The sequence below is a fragment of the Cyprinodon variegatus genome, unplaced genomic scaffold, assembly GCF_000732505.1.
Source record: "Cyprinodon variegatus isolate N-32 unplaced genomic scaffold, C_variegatus-1.0 Scaffold47, whole genome shotgun sequence".
In the NCBI taxonomy this organism is placed as follows: domain Eukaryota; kingdom Metazoa; phylum Chordata; class Actinopteri; order Cyprinodontiformes; family Cyprinodontidae; genus Cyprinodon; species Cyprinodon variegatus.
This window is the reverse complement of record NW_015150500.1, coordinates 28,193-47,929: the sequence shown is the minus strand read 5'-3', so window position 1 is coordinate 47,929 and position 19,737 is coordinate 28,193. Positions and strand designations below refer to the sequence as shown.

The following is a 19,737-nucleotide window of genomic DNA, read 5'->3' as shown; positions in this document are numbered from 1 at the left end:
AATTTTCTGTTTTGTTTTATTCTTGGGTCGGGCTTTAAAGGGTTAATCGTGGAAAGTTTTATGTCTACATTTACCAGTTCAGGTAGCTCTCTGTAGCCACGCATAAAATGCAACACAAAGATAACAGCTAGTACATTCAAGAAAGATGAGAGCTTGTAGAAAACTAGAGAAAACCTGCAGCGGCAACAAGTTTGCTCAAAATAAGAGCTAGCATGTTTGTCTCTGGAAAGAAGCAAGCATCAAATGTGATGAAATGTCTTTTGATTCTGTCTTCAGAGCCATAAAATAAATATTTTTAACTGGAGGAAGTTTACTGCGGGTAAAAGCACTGATCAGGCAAAGTCATAAAAAAAAATCAGATGTTCTTTACAAACGCATGTTGGAAGAAATAATTTAATATCTACTCTTATAAAATGAGACATTATACTAAAACTGAAGGACAAATGATGTTTTCTCAGTGCTGTTCGACCAGGTTAGTAAAATTACTTTTTTTCTTCTTTTCTTTAAGGCAAGTAAAATCATTTTACTTTTACTTCTGTTGCACCTCAGAGACACACACTCACTTCTATCTAAATTACATTTATTTTTTTGTTTTGGTTGAGTGGCTTACTAATTATACAACTAAAGGATTTTCAGAGAAAATAAGTCTCCTCTAGCCTATTGTTGAGGTTTTAAAAACTAAACTGATTAGCTTTAGTAACTGCAGGAGCAGTGGTGAAGGAACAGTTTATTTTCACCAAATCAGCATAGAAGCCCTTAGTAAACTGAAAGCTGAGGGTAGGTTTGAACTGGGCCGTCATAAGAACAATGGCCTCAATAAAGCAGCAAATCCATAATAGCAAGTTAAGAAAATAACTTCTTTATAAAAACAAAGAGAGATTGCTTTTCATGAGTACATCAGCAATACGGAGGGAAGACATAGGCAGGTACAATGTGGACAAACGGTGATGTCATGTGAAATGAGCAGACATACATGGAGGTAGAGCGTGATGACAGGGGTGGGGGGGTCTGACGGGGGAGGCTGGTGGTGTGCTGATCTGGGTCCACACACAGCGACTCACTTGGCCAGCTTCATCTCTATCTGCTGGCGGATTTCCTGTCGTTCTTGGTCGCTGCGCACCGGGAAGATATTGCGGTCCTCCAGCTCCTGTTTGCTGGGCCTGTTCCGAAGCTTCACGGCCAGGAGCTCTTTCCTCATCCTACGGGGGAGCGTTCCTGTAGGAGATGAAAACAAACCTGAGTAAGGGCCTGGTGGTTTTCAGGCTGCCGTTACAGGGATGGTCTGAGGAAAGAATCCTTTGCCATCTTAGCTGGAAGCTTTGAATATAAAGAAAAACTGAACATTTGTAAAGCTTAAATGTCAAACAGTATATAAATGAAGTGGGACTCACTCTGTACCCTTCCTACAATATAACCAAGCTCTTCCAAACAGTGCAAAATAAAAAAGCAAAGCAGGTATAAAAATACAGAGGTGTGTGGGATTAAATGTCTACTAAGAAAAACACAGATCTGATGGAGCAGGTATGTTTATCCAAGACAGTCAATGCTGGTCTAAAATTCACATCTGCATAGCATATTAGCTCCATTAGGTTTTATATTTGGTCACTGTAACATTGTTTGTGAAATCATTGTCATCATGATATCATGTCACTGATCCTTGAAGAAGGTAATTGAATAAAACATAACAGGACATTAATTGTGTATAAATGGCATATAACAGTCTTTTTTTTATTATTATGATTTTTTTAATTCATGGGCTGTAAAGTAATCATCTAAAATGTTTAAAAAAGATTCAAAAATGTTTACAGTATACAGATAAAAATACAATGGGCAAGAAATAATAAAAAAAGACACTGAACTAAAGAAGCCTCCTAAAGTTCACTGTGAGCTAAGATTTTAAGAGTTAAAATACAGATACAGTGAAAAAGGAGCTGCTTCCCAAGTCCTGAACCACCACCCTCAGGACAGACTCATCCAGTTTATTATACAGCATTATAATATTTCAGCCACTGGATGTCACTAAAACCTCAGCCAATACTAGAGCTCTCTGAGAATACCCAATAATCAGGAAGAAGAAATTAGACTTCTGGGGTCACTTTAGACAGCAGACTGGAGGGGTCAAAGCACGGTAAAGGTACTGTTACAGTGAGGGAAGATATTTAGCAGCTATAAAATGATGTGTAAAATGAATTCCTTAAATGATTAACACTGTTGTATTATCCCACCTTCAGTATTGCCCTATTGTTGGATCCAGTGCTTCAGAAAAACTCCTAAACAGACTAGATGTAGGTCAAAATAAGGCAGCTGGTTTTCTTTGAACTGCTCCAGATATACAAATAACCTCAGCACGTAAAATGCTGTAAAATACAACATTGACATTCCTCTTCTTTGCTTTTTAGAGTGTAGTGTCAGATGTTCTATAAACTAAACTTTTTCTTAGCTGCATTTTACAAGGTTTTACTACAACACTTATATATATATATATATTTTTTTTTTTATTTTTTTATTCAGCCTTTTATAGTCATTACACTGTCACATGTACAGAGCAACAAAGTGGACTCTGCATTTAACCCATCCCTTTGGGGAGAAATGGGCTGCCATTGTGCGGCTCCTGGGAAGCAGTGTGGGGTTAAGGGTCTTGCTCAGGGACTCAGAGTGGCAGTCTGTGTGAGTGGTGCTTGAACTCAGAACCTCAGGATTGCACGTGCAATGCCCTGACCACTGGGCTGCCACTCCCCTGTGTTGTGCTGTATTTAAAATTTTTTTACAACATGCTTACAGTGAAGCATGTTGGTGGCAGCATCATGCTATGGGGATGTTTTTCAACAGCATGAACTGTTAGTCCTAGGATAGGTGGAAAGATTAGCACAGCAATGTACAGAGACATCCTGGATGAAAGCCTGCTTCCGAGCCTTGCTGACTTCACACTGGTGCAAAAACCCACAGTACACAGCCAATATCTTATAGTGGATTTAGAGACCTCCCTGTAAATGTTCTGGAGACTTCAATCTGATTAAACAAATCTGAAAATTGCAGCACAAATGTCTCCAATCGAACCTGACCCAGCTTAAGCACCACAAACAAGAATGGGCTGAACTGCGCAAAGCTTGAGGGATCATTCAAATAAACTTGAGGCTGGAATTGTGTATCAACAAAGTATTAAGCCAAAAAGAAAAATACTTTATTAAATCTGATTGCTTATTACTTTGTTTTAACACATTTGAAACAGCTGACTAACAGAGAATAGTCCAAATGCTTTTCACATCAGTGTGTTTGATGTTGTTCCCAGACTTGGTTTGGAAAATAGTTGTATGTTTTTTAACCAGTAAAGCCTAAAAAGGAAAATGCTTCAGGTAAATCATAAAAAACCAGAGACTGATATGAAGTTCATCATTGTGATAATTTTCTATAGAATTGGTGCAATAAGACGAATGTTTGAATTGATTTTAAGAACTGTTTACTGGCAAATAAAAATATACAAAGGGTGTTCGGTCTCAGGTAAATTCAATGGAGCTAAATTAGCCTATTTGAATGTTTAGTTCATGCAAAGTTCAGAACAGATAACTGACCTTTTATTAACCAATGAAAAAAAAAATGTGGAAGAGATCATATATAAAGCATTTTTAGACCAAATGTTTAAATTCTAGAATGATTTATCAAAGATTGGCATCATTGGATTTTTTAGCAACTAGATGTTTTAGATCCCGTCAGCCAAGTGCTGGAAACGTATGTTTGTTACATCTGTCCGATGTTGCAGCCCACCAGGCTAACAGTTTTAGACCCAGCCCCAGTTAGACGTCCAGGAATTAGGCCATCAGAGCAGATGCTGTTTGGCAGCTGGAAGTCTGCTGCTCGACATTGCTTCTAATCTGTCACCCAGTTGGAGCAGCCATCAGCAGAGATTATGTTGCTCATCGCCATGGTGCGTAGATTCAGGAAGAAGAAAAAAGTAAACACACATTAGTCTGTAGCCCAGCATCCCTACCGGAGATCACAGAGTCGTTCCAGCTGTCCTGGTCGCTCATGTACTGATCCAGGCGACAGTTCTCCTTGTTTTCATCAGACGTCTTCTTGCTGTCTGATTCCCCAAGCGATTCCCTCTCTGTGCTGGATGTCCGCGACAGCCGTCCGTCCAGCCTGCGCTTAGGAGAACAGCGAGCTTCCTTCGTCTGGAAACTGGGATCACATGTCACAAGACTGGTTTAAAATGATAAATACAAATAAATTTGTATTCATACCATCATTAAATGAGATAATTCCATTCCTTTAAGTCAGTGTTAAAAACCCAACCTTTGACTGTTAAAGTTAAACTGTTAACTGATGTATTATTAGTTTAAGGTTGTGGTCCAACTGTTTTATTTCCTTTACTACCTGCTTTCATCATGTTTTTATCTTTACTTTCTTTCATTCTAACTTTGTTTTTGTTTTTTTATTGTTTAATTCATGTAAAGAACTTTGAATTGGCCTTGTACTTACTTTTGCTTTATAAAATTAACTTCTTTTGCCTAAAATCTTATACAATTTTAACAATTAACTGGCCATTTAATAATGTTAAATGATGTAACTGACCTCTCCTGCCTATGTTTGGTGGCCAGGGCGCGGTGGAGTTCCTCAATTATGCAGCTAGGGGGCAGTGGTTGGTGAAGGGACCCAAGGTGTGGAGAGCCAGTGGGTGTAGAGATCCTGGCTCTAAGCAGGGATCCGTGAGGTTCTTTGGGGAGTGTAAAGTTCCTTGGTAAAGTAGCTGGAGAATTTTTCACTGGTACAGGAGGAGCACCTGAAGAAGCAAACAGTCAGACTGTGGACAGGCTGCATGTCTGTGGTCGCTGCTTTGTCAGGGTTTACTCACCATCTAAGCTGCCCAGCCTAGTGAGCAGTTTGACAGGAAGACTTTGTGGAGGAGGGGTGCTGGCTCGTCTCTGAGGCTTGGCTGCCACCGCTTCCTCTTTCCCCTTGACGGTCTCGCTGCTTTCCATCGCCTGCTCCTCACTGGGGTCACTGACTGACGTGCTCTCATCTTCTCCATCTCCATCCTCGCTTTGATTGCTTTCTCCAGCTGCCTTCAGATCCTCAGACAAATCTTGAACTGAAAAGAAGCAAATATAAGAACAGGGTTTGGTTTGATACAACATTTTCTTTCGCCATCTACATCTAACTTTAATTTTTCACTTAAAGGTATAGAGGACGATCTTTTATTTCCAGGCGGATCATCTAAATAAGCGGTCCTCCTAATTGTCAATCATTCTGGTGATACATTTACATAAGGCCGTCCCATATTCGTCTCCTGTTAGCTATCTTTTTCTGCACACTTTCTGGCGTATATGTGTGGTAAGCTAGTCTCAGACAATCACCGCGGTTCTTGAGAAATGGCCGAGGGTTGTAAGTGAAGAAGTGTCTACGAAGTGAATAAGAAAAAAAGAAAGACTTCTGAAGAGGCAGATATTTCCCATAATGCTTTGCGAGGAGAGCTCTCCTCGCAAAGCATTATGGGATTTGCTGTCATAGCGGCCCGCTGTCACCATAGGTTGTTGCTACCCGACAGTTAACTAATAACAAAGATGGCGCAGGCACAGCGCAGTGCAGGCGGAGTTACGTGACCAACAGAGCAAAAAGCAGTGATCATCTGTCCGAACAGTCAGTTAACTGAGTTTGCTATAAAGTCCACTATATAGTCCCCGCTCTATATAGTGATTGAGGCATTTAGGGGTTAGGGCGGACGTTTGGGGAGAGTAAGCTTGTATGAGCTATGAGAACAGCAACTGTTAAAATGGGCTCCTGAATGCTCTCGCACGCGTTTAATAGGTGTTACCTCTTGGGAGCGAGTACAGGGTTGTGCATGTATATTTTTTTCTTAAGTGGATCGAGTAGGTCTTTTCAAAAATTTGCGAAAATCCTCCACAAAACCTTTAAAAGGTTATGGCTTCAGCTTTTTTTAATCAAAATGATTAATAAAAAGAAATACATCCAAGTTTCAGGTGGTGCAGAATAAAAGTATTATCTAACTAAGGAAAAGAGATATAGTAGATAATAATAGGTGGGCCATGCCTTCGGCATGTGGCCCCCCTAATTAGTTATTTCATACATTTCTGGGAAGAGGACGCAAACACATGAAAGGATTCCATACTAATAGGAGTAGTAGAATGAAGTAACGTTAGGCAGAGCTCAGGCATTACCAGATCCTAGTAGCTCGTTGATAGAGCTGAGAAACGGCTGAGAAACGGCTGAGAAACGGCCGACTTAAAGAAGCAAAGGGGCTCAGAAGGCAAATAGAGGTTGCTGCCTTTCTTCTTAACTGGTAAATAAAACTTTTAGCTTGGTTAGCAATAGCCGACATGGCAACCAGCTGGCAAACGGTACAGAAGGAAAGCGCCCGAGAGGAAAACACATTCTATCTTAATTTTAAAGAGTTTGTTTACAACCACTTAGATCAAGTTACTATTAACAAGATATCCAAGATTTCCACTTTCACTCCAGAGTCAGGATGTTAAGCTTCTGTTGGAAGTTTTAAACAAGGCTTCACTTGTTTCTCTGTTAGCGCTGAACATAAACTACTCAAAGAGCTTCTAATGGGAAAAGAAGACTTGTTAAAGTTAGAAACTGTAAGAAGAAACTCAGTAACAAACTCCAGTCCATGGAGGACGGTGCCTGTCCTTAATAGCTCTAATTCTTTTGACAATATTAGGGCAGAATAAAATTATCAGATTCATCGTAATTAATCAATTATTGAAATAATCTTCAACTAATTTAGTAATCGATCATTTCATGCGTGTCTGGATCCTCTTAGACCAAAATCAAAATGAAATCATCCGTTCTTAGCCTTGTGTCTGAGAGGACTGTGCTGGATTCTACCTGCTGAGGCTTCCATATCGCTTCCCAGGTCCTCACAAGCACTGGCTAGGGGTGCCACCTGCTCCTCTTCTCTGTCTTCACTGTCTGACTGAAGCGGCGTGTCTGGATCCTCTCCGTTTCCCCCACAAGCGAGATCCAACTCTGCATAAAGTGGACAGAAAGAACAGGGGTGAGTTTGGAGCAATTGCACTTCATGTGGCTGAAGCATTTGTGTCCATGCTTTGGAGGAGAGGAGGTGATTGTGTTAGTCTCTAGTTCTGCACCTGTTTCCATCTCCCCGGGGCTTCGCCTGACGTGCTCATCTCTCTTGTGCCGTACAGCTGCCTTCTTCTCTGCTGCTGAACAACACCAACATTCATGAATCAGTCCTACAGCACCCCTGGTAAACTAGAGCTATAAGTAAACACAAGCCCCCTTCTTACCGTTCCCTAAAGCATAAGGAGGAAACACGAGACTCCCTCAACACTCACCTCCAGGGGGCTTTGGCTTTTCGCCTTTCTTTTTCCTCCACTTCCATGGCTTGAAGATGCGTCCTAGGCTCGCCAGCTTGCTGTTGCGTCGGACGGGAGGCGTACGGACTCCTGAGACCAAGCAACTCGAGTGTGGTGCCCTCTGCTGGTCCATTACATCTATGACACAAAACAGCTATTTTGAAGCAGAGCATAGACAAAACAGTGGACGATTTCTGATGCAATAAAAGCCTTCATCACTCCTTCTATCTCCCCTTAAACAACCTGTAGGGTACTACAACCACTATGCCATCATGTGAGAGAGGGAAATGTGGGTCAGTGGCTGTACATGCCTTATCCAGGCTAATTTCTGAGAAGACAGAATCTCATTGTTTGTGTGTGACTCACATGGTTTCGGGGCAAAGACTCCTGGGCCATAGAACTACTCACAATGGGATGCTTTGGAAAACGACACAGGGAATAAATAAAATCAGCACCATTGCCTTTTCTCTGGGTCAGCGCAGACATCCGCAGCTTGCAGCTCTGGGAAGTGTGTATGGTGATAAAATATGAGGGAGTCGGTTTAATATTGAGCAACTATGACTGAACCTTGGATATATTGAACCATTTATCAATAAAACAAAACCTCTTTCTTAAAGTATTATGTTTTCAACGTATCTTAGTGCGGATTCTGTTAGCTATCATGGTTGAAGATTTAAAGTATCTTCCTTAAAGGCATCACAAGATGTAATTAACTGAAACCTGCACATGTGTTTTCTAAAAGGTAATGGAGCTACGCCCACATAAAGACCAGAGGAGGCGTATCTGCAAAGGTGATGTATCCAGAGTTTGGGAGACCAGAAGTGGAGAGATTTCAACACTTTCCAACTTGCCATGGGTACATGCAAATCATCTTTTCTTAAACTGTGTAAGACCAATTTATGCTTCTGACGCATAGCCTCTGCAACCGTCAAATCTATCTCTGTGCGCGACCACGCCCCCCGTGCAGAGGCGCGCACCTCAAAAAACTCCTGACTACTCGTTGAATGGTCGCAAACCTGCGCAGACCTTAAGCTGAAATGCGCAAACAAAAAGCAGCTGCGATTGGTCCTTGGTATGCCTTTCCGGCTGTCTGTGTGGTCTTCCTTCTCGATTCGGCGCCATGGCGCACCATTTTTAAAAACCCAGGAACAATGGAGAACTACGACAAAGGGTTAATTGAGGAGGTTTGGAAGTACAACCACAACTTATATAAATAAATATAGTACAACCATAAATTATGTAAATAAATATACCATCTTCAATGTCTAGCAACTCTAGATCCATCTCCGTGACCGTGATATCTTGCAGACGCGCCATTGTTGCTTTGCTGAAGTTCTCGTGACCATCCGCCGAAGTTCTTGCGAGATCTCAAATAGGCTCCCCCTCGCGCTTTAGCGGGAAACTGCTGTGCGTCCCAAGAAATTCCAGACCAACGGTGTAGGAGGATACCAGCAAAACTGGTTCGCGACCAGACCCAGGCGACATTTGATGTGTGCGGTTGCAATTGTATAATCTGCCCTTTAGCATCACCTGCATGCACCTCTTTGCTGCCATGTTGCTATTTGTAATTTCTTTTCAAAATTTCACTATACCTTTAAGCTATATTTTAGCTATATTGTGGTGTAAATATTTAATTTTACTTCTATTCTCTTAGGTGACTTTTACCACATTGACAGAAATGTTTATATAAATATATGCACTGTTCCTGTTATAAATGAAAAAAAAAGAGGTGTGACTTGAATCATTTAAGGACTGACATGAAGTCGATAAACAAAATTTGTCACTATGGCCAAGATTTAAACCTGATAATGCTCTGACCATCCCTTCTGTCCGTCTGCCTTCTACACCTGAGATGATTTGGTAGATTCTTCTTAATACCAGGTTAACAATATAAAGTTTGGCTGTAATCATCTCTGCAAGTGCAAGAAAAACATTAGACAGAACCATGCAACACAGGCCTCTGTCTGTGTTATTTCACATTGATGATTTCTGTTGGGGAGTGATTCTGATGTCATTACAGCTACAGCAAGTTCATCCAGAGGTGAGGCTATATATAGTCAGAGAGCCAGCTAAGAAACTTTTAAATATATCCTCCATCAAAAAAATTCTGGGCGGGTAATTTTAGCAACTCAAATTGTAATTCAAGATTTTACTTTTTCCTTCTTGTATTTTTCCCAAAATTAGATCTGAGATCTGAAAATTACATATTGTGATAATGTTCAGATATCTTTGAGTGATAATGTGTTGAGCCTTTTCAGAAATGCTCCAGATTTATTTGAATTGACTAGTAAGTAGGGAGAAATTATTGACTGTTATTATGTTAATCTCCAACTGAAACTCTCTCCTTCTCACTCAATTAGCCCCAGTTAGCAAAGTTAAATGTTAAAGTTCATGTGGGGATGACAAGAGAGGAAGCTCCTTTCCTGAAAAAAACAACTACACCTTGTCCTGCATTAATGTGAGGTTTGAACACCAAACAACTCCTAACAGTCTAGCTTCATGGTAACGGCTCATGATTTAATCTTGTTCTGTAGCCACATGACCTAAACACCCTTCAGGTAACATCATCTACAGAAGCCACCAAAAAAAACCATCTGATGACTGGAACCATGTGATTTTAACCTTTCCCAACCCTTGTCCAGAGGTCAGAAAGTCAAACCTAGGATAAAAGTATACCCAATAACATCTACCATATAAGAAAGCTCCTGGATTCCGAAACAAAACAAGCAAATGGCCAATGGAGTCCATTATACTCTACATCATGTTTAAAAAACAAGATAGATATGATCTTACTTTTGTGACATGATTGACAATAAGAGTGAAACTATCCACCGTAACAGCTGCCTGAACCACAAATACAAGCAGGACCCATGCTTTCATGGTTTTTACAAACAAATGTTGACCCTTTTAAATGTTGCAGCTTACATCAAAATGCAGCAGGCATGGTTCCTCAACCTATTATCAATAAGAAACCTCAGGTTCCTGTTCTTAGCTTACAGGAGTGGTACACATGCTATACCACACCTGCCTCAAGGTTTGGCATGTTCTCTGGTCAAAGATTCAGTTTAATCCAAAATATCCTACTGAATACATATTTTTGCAACTCATATATGAATTTCCTCAACAAGGTGTTAATAGTTGTAGGCAGGAAGGATCTCCTGTAGTGGTTGTGTCTCCAGTCCAGCCTGTCTATTATTTAAAATATATATTCTGCATACATTAGTATGTTATAAATAACTTTCCCCCGATCTAATGAAGTCTATTGCCCCCTGAAGGCTTTGACGCCTCGGGGCTTATTCCCATTTCTTCTGCCTGGAGCGGTAACGTTTTAAAAAACACTGAGGTAAAGAAGTGGAGAGAAATCCTCTGCCTCATACGGCCGCCATACCAGCATACAGCTACTTTTTATCAGCTGTATGATATCCTGATTTTTGTAAAGCTATCTTTTTGATTATGGTGTATGTTTGTGCTGCTGTGTCCACCGGTCACAACTCAAAGCTGTACAAACATTTTTAGACATTAACAACAAAATTCTGATTTGTTCCTCACTGACCGAGTCAAATACAAACTCCTTAAATGTAACAGCTCAGGCTTCAGTTCGCCTGATCATATAAAGAACCAGTGATAAAAACATTGGTTATTCTAAAATAAAACAGCTGAAAGACACTGCAGAGATTTTGTGAAGCCCACTTTAAAGAGAAAAGGTCATTAACAAAGAAAGAAATACAAGCATCTCTTTATAATGAAGTCAGAGTGTAACAAGTTCACCCAAATAAGGATTGCTATTGATTTTCCTCCCTTTGACATTTCTAGTAAAGACCAGGTCATTTTCTATGTCCTGACAAGTTAAACTTAGATAAGATAAGAGTTTAAAAACTTTTTACAAGACAATAAATCAAGCAACTGCTGAATTTCATTCTCCTCATGCAGTTCAAAGCAGTGAGGAATGCTCAGATCTTTATAATTGGGAAACCAAACAACCTCTCCACAGACACATGGCCCAACATAGAAGAGCGACCTCCTCGGGACAAGACTCTGCGGTACATCTACACCTTATGAACAAAGGACATTATTTTGAGGACCAGAATGTTATCATGTTAAGAAAGAAAAAACAACCTTAAACAGAGGAGGTGGACTCACATTTCTGATTTCAAAAACCTACGATACAGCGAAACGATTGTTTCCTTTAGCTATCATCGTGGCTCCCAGCACCATGCAGAGTAGCAGAGCACTCCACGTTCAGCCAAGCCAACAATTCCCTCTAACGACACCACTTCAGAGACAAAGACAGGTATCGGGTATTGCAGGCTAACAAAGAACCCAAGGACTTCCCATTTCGTCCGGTTATATTTGCATGTTTTTAAGCCAAACCAAGGCTTTATTTTTGGTCCACTCTATGAAGTCTCAAACTCAACGCTATTTCTGATATTTTGCATTGAAAAATCTTTCTGGAAGCGAAACGTCTTCGAACTTGGAAGCAAAGTCCAGTGGATTGCTTTTAACTTTTTTGGAATTCTCTTCAGTGTCTCATTTCTTTCTTTCAGGGAACTCAAAGAAGCTCCTCATTAGGGCTGGGTAAAAAAATCGATTTTGAATCGATTCCTTTACATTTTTGCAAAATCGATTTCTAGGAAATGAGATTGATTCATTTTATAGTGACACACGTGATGTTCACATTCAAATGAGCAGGAAAGATGCACTCAAGATGACTTCAAGCCAGACAGCTGCAAATATACCCAACAGGTTGAATGAAGACATTAACAAATGGGGGCTGACCAGCAAACACCCTGTAGTTGTTACAGACGATGCTGCAAATATGGTTTGTGCAGTGGAGATAATGCAGCTCATGCATGTCTGCTGTGTCCCCGCTGTGTCACATCTGCTTGCTCGAGTGAGGCTTCACTTTTTCACTTTTCACAAACAAGTTTGCACTTTTGAGACAGTTTTGTTCACATCTCAAGTTTAAAATATCCAATTTACAAGTTTGCACTTTGTGTTTAATATGTCAGGAAAAAATACATGAGTATTTTAAAACACAGCCGAACCACTTTCATTATTGAAGAAACAGATCGAATCGAAATTAATAGATTTAGAACTGTATGAATCAAAATCGAATCGATTCAGGACTTTGGCGAAAAATACCCAGCCCTACTCCTCATGCTAATGAACAAACTGCTTTAAAGATTCATTGATCTTTTGCCAAAAACAAGCTAATCAACGGCTTCCCTTCTTAGTGGGGCGCCCTGACATGTTCAAGTCGGGCAGGATGAGCAGCAGAAGAGTTTCCAGGCAGAATCCACATGGGTTTAGTGAGATGACTTCTGTTCTCCTTTAGGCAGGGATGGAGGGTGGCTTGGAGAAAGGACAGAAATAAGCACTCCTACACAGTCTGGCTTCAACAGCAAGATGACAGCTCAGGGAGCCTACAGCTGGGACGTAGGCAGCTGACGAAGAGATCCATGAACACCTTTGGTTTCTATCAACAGCGTCTTCATCTACAGCATCTGTTTTTTTCCATCCTTTAAAGGATGGATCATATTCAGTGTGACTCAAGCTAGAACTGATATTTTGAGACTGACTGTGAAGTATCCTATAGATGCAGGAGCAGGAGTGGTAGATAGGGATGTGGAAAGATTTACTAGTTCACTTCATAAAAATGCATTTAAAGATATATCTACATCTATTAGAGCAGAATAATATACCATTAAGAACCCAGAAAATGTTCTCTAGAAGAAAAAAAACAACAGCACACTTGTTGATATGAAACTAACCTGAAGGGTCAGTAAGTCACCATGACAACAAATACTAACCAATTTACTTGAGAATGAAGGAAGAAAAAACAGCTTTTCTGTCCTGCTTTTAAAAACATAGATATTTAGAGTTTGGTCAAACTCTGACAGACTTTTTTCTAGTGGAGAGAAACGTCCAGCTTTTTGGAGAGTCAGAGACTCCAAGACGGTTGGATGTGAAGAAGAAGGAAGAAAATGCGGAAAATCTTCTCATGACCATTCAAAGAATAGTGGAGGATCTGTGATACTGAGGGCTGATTCTCCCCCAAATGCTCTGGGAAATTTGTCAGAGTGCATAGTATGGTGATGTCACACTGACTCTGTCATCCTTGCATGTTCCTCTACCTCGTAAATAGAAGCCATTCTAGTTGATGAGGTAATTCCCACTGGCTCCATGGCGCTGGAGCATGATATGAAGAAGGCGGGCTGTCAGGATGGATGAAAAGGTTATACACATATCAAGCGATTTCTGCATGATGGAGCAGAAACAGAGCAGAATCAATGTAAAGACGGCCTAAGGGCGCATTTAGACTTCACTGCTTAAACATTGGTGACGAAATTTAAACCTTCAGGTCACAAACACCTTGTAAGTTATTTATCAGACCTTCTTTATCTATATTGCACTATATAAGAGTAGCAACTTTGTCATTTTTAATCTTGTATCAGATCAGCCCATGAATGAATGTATTCACTGATTAAGTAGTGCCTTCTCCAGTCATGCCTTGAGATTGCATAGATTAAAATTCCTTCTATTAGCTAGTCATGTTCAATGTCTTGTTAATGCATTTTTTCATTTTTTTTTGTTTAAATTAAGACCTGTGTAATAAAAGGTCAGCACATATTGAGGATCGGTTAGACTGATATCAAAATCATCTATATTGCCATGCGCCTTAAAAAAACGTGTAATGGCAGGGCTCGATGTTAACCATCGCCTGATCTCCCGCGGCAAGTAGTTTTTATTGTTGGGAGAGTAAAAATTTCATTGCATTTGCCCGCCAGGCAACTGCAATGATCGCAAAAAAAAATTATTTATCACTCAAAATTACTTTAAAATCACCGACATTTGATGAAAACGACCCAGAAGCATTGCCGGCGCCATTTTTGTTGTATTGTACACATTCTCGCGTGATTTGAAAAAGGCGTGTGATTTTCCGCCAGATGGCATGATTCTTGTCGACCTAGCGGTAAATTTGATGTAGTTACCAAAATGACAAACAGCTGCATTTATTTTGTCAGGGCAAACTAATCCTGAGTCAGTTAAAATTCAGGGAATTCTGAAATTATATAAGACTGTGGAAACCCTGTATAAAATAACTATGTATAATGATTCTCTAGAATAGTCACATTATATTAATAGTATTATCTTGTATAAACATACTGTGACTCTAAAATAAGTTATTCATTTGTGACATTGACTTCTGTCTTGTGATTTATCGTTTTTTTTAGATTTTTAACTTTACAATTTATATTTTTCAAAGCACACAACAATTTAAAGCACAGTTTAGTTTGAAAAAGTATGGAAAAAGAAAATATACACACCAGGAACCTGTTAACTTAAAAAATACTGAATTACAAAAAACATTTAAAAAACAAACATGTTTCATTGATTATATATATAAACGAATATTAGGAACTATATTTATCAAACATTATACTGGGCAAGTAAAAATTATTTCTGGGCAAATGAAATGTGAAAGTCACTTGCCAGAAGGGCAAAATCCTTAACGTCAACCCCTGATTGGTTTATCTTCAGTGCGATCCCAACCCAACTCCCCCCTGCACCTTGGCACTTCTTCAGTCTCTACACTCTGTTGATGTTTGTTTGCAGTATGAATCTGCATATGTCTTAGCTTACTGAAAGATAAAGAGAAGAAGAAGAAGAAGAAGAGGTAAAAAAAAAAAAAACACCCCAAAAGTTTGGTGTGGTGGCACAGTGAGAATTAGCAGAACTACATCTTTTAATAGAACATTGATTCAGAACACAGTCTCCAGACCTTAACCCAATCCTAAATCTGAACTCTTAACTAAAGAAAAAAGAGCCTTAGACAGAACTAAGGACTCTGGGTGATGATCAAAGATTTGTCTCCTTCTATATGCTCCAAACTTTGAAAAAACTATCAGAGAATACTCTGTAAAAATGATTAATATATGGAAAGATATGACAGCAGGGCTTCCTACATTTTTTTTTAGGGTTTATGCTACAGCAATAAAAGTAAAACCAAACAAATACATCTTTACCAGCTACAATAGATATTGCAGACGGTACTAAAATATGAGAAATCTGTTCTCCAAACACTGCACAAGGCAGCCAGTCGGGGTTTATTTATCCTGAAGTAATGCATGAGGAAGGGAAAAGATGTCACGGACTACATGTCAAAATGTGTATTCATGCAGAGCAGGAATGGCAAAGCAGGAAACCAAAGATGGTATATTTACCAGCACACACTGGATAAAGAAAAAAAAAAAAACAATCAATCCTAAAGGGATAGAATGCTGTCTTCATCCACAGCTTTAAGAAATGTAATTCTCACAGACCTGACAAGATAGAGCCTTTAATAACCCTATAGACCTGTGGGTTATCGCAGCATCAGCTCCAGCTGCTTGATCGCTAATCAATGTGAGAAGCAGGTCAGTTGTCCAAGCTAGGAGTGTCTGCCTGTGATGCTTTGAGGAATCCAGGTCAAGCCAGTGGTGATGGTAACAAGCTCACCCAGGGTCAGAGCTGCTGTTGCCATAGCTACTACGATGGATGCTGCAGAGAGGGCCCTTGTAGGCAGAGAAATCACCACGGCGTGAGGGAACACGGAGCTGTTGGGTGGATGGGAAGGCTGTTGCCACACGGAGAGACGCGCAGACGTAGCCAATCAGGGCCTGGCTTGTAAATGATGCATAATGCTTGTCATTTTACTGCCCTAAAATATTCAAGGGTGGGGGGGTTGTGCAGGTGTGAAAACATTATTCAATCAACAAATTTCTATGCTTTAAGTAAAGATTTGGATGGAACCGAACACTTGGGCACAGTTTTTATGTGTCAAACATATTATTAGAATAGAATAGAATAAAAATTCCTTTATTGTCCCACAATAAAGGGAAATTCTGGTGTTTTACAGCAGCAAAAAGATTATACCAAAAAAATAATCACACAAATGTGGACCTTACAAAAACATAATAGTGAAGAATTAAAAGATAAACAATAAAATACTGTAGTGTAAAGAGTTTTAACAATATAAACTGTGCACCTGGAGAATAAATAACCAATATACAGCTATGGATATTTTACAGTGATGGATATTTGAAAACAGCAGCAACATCAGAGATGTGCAAAATGACAGCAGCATGTTATTTAACTGATTAAGATAGAAACTGTGCAAAATCAGCATGAATGTAACAACTATTAAAGTCTCCAGACAAGCGTTTTTTAAAGGTGAAACTGCATAAACACGAGCAACTATCTTATATAAACTGTCTGCTCCTGTTTAAGACTAATTTACTCACTGAGGGATCCAGCGCTCCTGCAGCTCTCCTGTGTTCACTTCATATATTCACCAGCAGACGGACAGACACGGGCGCAGCCCTGGTTTATTTATTTTAAAATAAAGTGGGAAGGAAATCTATATAAGGCTAACCACGTCTGAAGTTGTCCGAAATATCGGCCTAATTCCAACGGGAGCCGCTGTGACCGCGCGGGCGGAATACATCTGCATCGTACTAGCTGCTCGTGTTGATGTAGCATCATGTGGACCCCGCCCCTCCGGACGGCAGGAGGAGGGAGGGAAATCTGGCACACCCTCAGCCTTTGGCCAGCACTTGTAGAAAGAGATTAAAATTTAAAGTTTTAGGAGAGAAATCCCTCTGATGATGGTTTAACCAACGCTATAAGCTCAGGCATTGATTCAAGATAAATATAAAAGTAACGTTTTGGGGAAAATGTTATTATTTCACAGCCTAATTAATAAAACTATACTAAAATTAGGAAGTGCAGAGCTGAGTCCTTGTGGGCAGGGGAACCTTAGATTACTGTGCCTAATCTCTTTACCTAATTAATACATTTAAAATTAATCCAGTAGCATCAAAGGCAGGTCCAAAAGTGGTCTGGTTGTAACATTTGTTTATAAGCTTTATAAATTAAAATAAAAGTCAAAGACCTTTCTAAAGACGTTACTTATCCACATGGGCTTAAATGCAACCCAGGGATGAGGAATTTACTGGTTTAAAAGCAACTTAAATAAACCAGAAAAGCTTCCATTAAAAATCCACAAAATGATTAGTTTGGGAATTTATATAAAGATGCTGCAGATGCCCTTCAGAAAGGAGAAGACATCTCAAGGAAAAGACGTTATGTGTTAATATTGGTTTAAAATCTAAAGACATTAGAAAGGAATTCAGGGCTCAAATGAGTTCTAAAAATAGCTTCAGAACAACAAAGACACTAGTTCTGCTTACAGATATAAAATTTAATGATCAAATTCATTAATAAAAAAAAGCATTATATATCAGCACAACTTTAAATAATGTTATAATAACGCTTTATTCCAATTAAAAGCTCTCAACATGCACAGAGTTAAAGCCAAATGTGTCAAAACCAACCACAGAGGAAGAGGCATCATTGCTTTACATTTACCTATAGGCTAAATGAGTAACAAAGCAGTTATGCCCAGCAACTATCCTGTCCCTATAAGGGTGGAAAGGTAGCAGGCTGAATAGGTCAATCTATTTGGTCAATTTGCTAGAATCAGAATGAACATGAAATAAAAATGTTAACATGCAGGATGTTTATATGAAGAGATAATATTATTATTATTATTTAATTTATCATCTAATTCAGATTAAGGCGAATCAGACCAGAATCTTCCGATTGGCACATTTTCATGAAGCATTATTCTCCAGTAGTTCCTTCATACCAAATACTTATGTCCTTGTAACAATGCCTAATGTTTTCATATCTGAGGTCAGATCTATAGAAAATATAAATAGAGCTGACAGAGTTGTCAAAGGCAGACAAAAAAAATGACTGAGTTAAAGACGTTCTGTCTGGCGACAGTGGGACAAATTACCAGCAGGTACAGCAAAAGAAAATTAAGAAAGTTTAACTTTAGTCGGACAGTTTTAGAGGGAGTTGTTGAAGAGATGTATAGAACTTTTTCAAATTTTAAGATAGTAAAGAAAAAAAAACTAAGGATTACATTTTTTAAATTAAAACTCTTTATATTTATTTATATTTGTTTGAATAATAAAAAAAAACTTGCTGTTAAAATTAGCATTAAGTGCAAGGATGTATTTCTGCTATAACCATATGCTATTAAGCATAATTTACAGTATGGGTTTTCTATATGTTGTCATAATTTATAGCATGATTGCTAGTGGAAGACCAACCTTTAATCTTTCTCTCAGCAATATGCTAAGTGTAAACAAAACCTCTGTGGTTTCTGAACAACCTTTTAGTTGGTCATAAACGCATTACCAGCATGCAGGGAGGGCTGAGTTACATCAGAGGTAATAAAGTCAGTGTCTGAATGTCTCCTCAGGGACACAAGCCGTAAGCAAAGAATATAAACAATGATGTAACGCAAAACTAATTCAAAATTTATAGGACTTCTTTTAATGCATGTGGACAAAGACAGAGGGCACACACACTGATACCAGTTATGTCCTACAGGAACAGATTTACATTTTCGAAAAAGGCAGGAAACAGAGCAAATATTCATTTATAGGCTTTTATGAGAACTAAAGATACACATTTTCTTAGCAGTCACTTTTTGTTAATATGCAAAATATGTGATATCAATTTATTAAACTGGCAGGCATGTCAGTTGTTAAGGCTGTAAAATTGGTGCACAAGGATGGATGGATTTTTGCCAGGAAAAAATTGTTAATTCAAAATAAATTTGTTCCATTTGAATCTACATATTGCCCTGAAACTCTGTATAAAATAATTAGCAGAAATTCAATCGCCGTAAAATCTAAATTGGATTTCTTATCCTCTGAAGAATTTTTTTTTAACAAATTCAGTAGCAAACACTAAAACACAAGCTAACCTGCATAAATCCAAACACAGTGGACCAATGCAACCCTACATGCAAAGTGTAAACAGGGTAGAACCTTAATGAAAGAATTAAGAATTAAAGAATTAAATAACAATTTAATGACAGTACAAATAAATGGAACAGTTTTAATTTAAACAAAACAACCCTAACCTTTTTTTTTATATATTTATATGTCCAACAGGTTGATGAAATAAGAATATTACACCGAAAAGATGAAACAGATTATTGCTCAGCAGTAATCAGTAACATTTGTTTTATTAACCGTATACTTTTGTTTTTGTGTCCTCTACAGTAAAAATCAAGCATGACAAGAAGCTCATCACTGGTTGAAACATTTAACATTTTAGAGACAAATGCAAGATTAAAAAAAAGACGTGGAATCAGTGTTTTAGATTTGCAGTGTGTGTTAGAGGGTAAGTGTAACAGAGTAAGTGTTTTGCAGTCACACGGGAGATGACAGAAAGTGGAGGAGCATGCTCAGCATCAGCAGTATAACTGCTCAGGCCTGCAGTTATGAAATGTCCATTTATGGAGAAAAAATCAATTTGAGCTCTTCAGAAGTAA

At 38.9% G+C, this 19,737-nt stretch overlaps 1 protein-coding gene across 4 annotated transcripts in view; it reads right to left on the bottom strand.

Moving 5' to 3' along the window:
• The window catches only part of LOC107082064 (phosphatase and actin regulator 3-like), a 63,974-nt gene that overhangs the window by 26,052 nt on the left and 18,185 nt on the right, over positions 1 to 19,737 (bottom strand). The window contains exons 1-8 of one of the 4 annotated variants that reach the window (XM_015370521.1): positions 16,625 to 16,829; positions 7,320 to 7,478; positions 7,113 to 7,187; positions 6,850 to 6,990; positions 4,850 to 5,086; positions 4,570 to 4,777; positions 3,986 to 4,176; positions 1,062 to 1,215 (exon numbers count right to left, since the gene is read on the bottom strand). In XM_015370521.1, coding sequence (XP_015226007.1) covers positions 1,062 to 1,215; positions 3,986 to 4,176; positions 4,570 to 4,777; positions 4,850 to 5,086; positions 6,850 to 6,990; positions 7,113 to 7,187; positions 7,320 to 7,473 — 1,160 coding nt within the window. In that variant the 5' untranslated portion in view covers positions 7,474 to 7,478; positions 16,625 to 16,829. Of the gene's footprint in view, positions 1 to 1,061; positions 1,216 to 3,985; positions 4,177 to 4,569; positions 4,778 to 4,849; positions 5,087 to 6,849; positions 6,991 to 7,112; positions 7,188 to 7,319; positions 7,479 to 15,664; positions 15,810 to 16,624; positions 16,830 to 19,737 lie in introns of those variants that run through there. The other 3 variants (XM_015370522.1, XM_015370519.1, XM_015370520.1) reach the window with 3 other exon arrangements.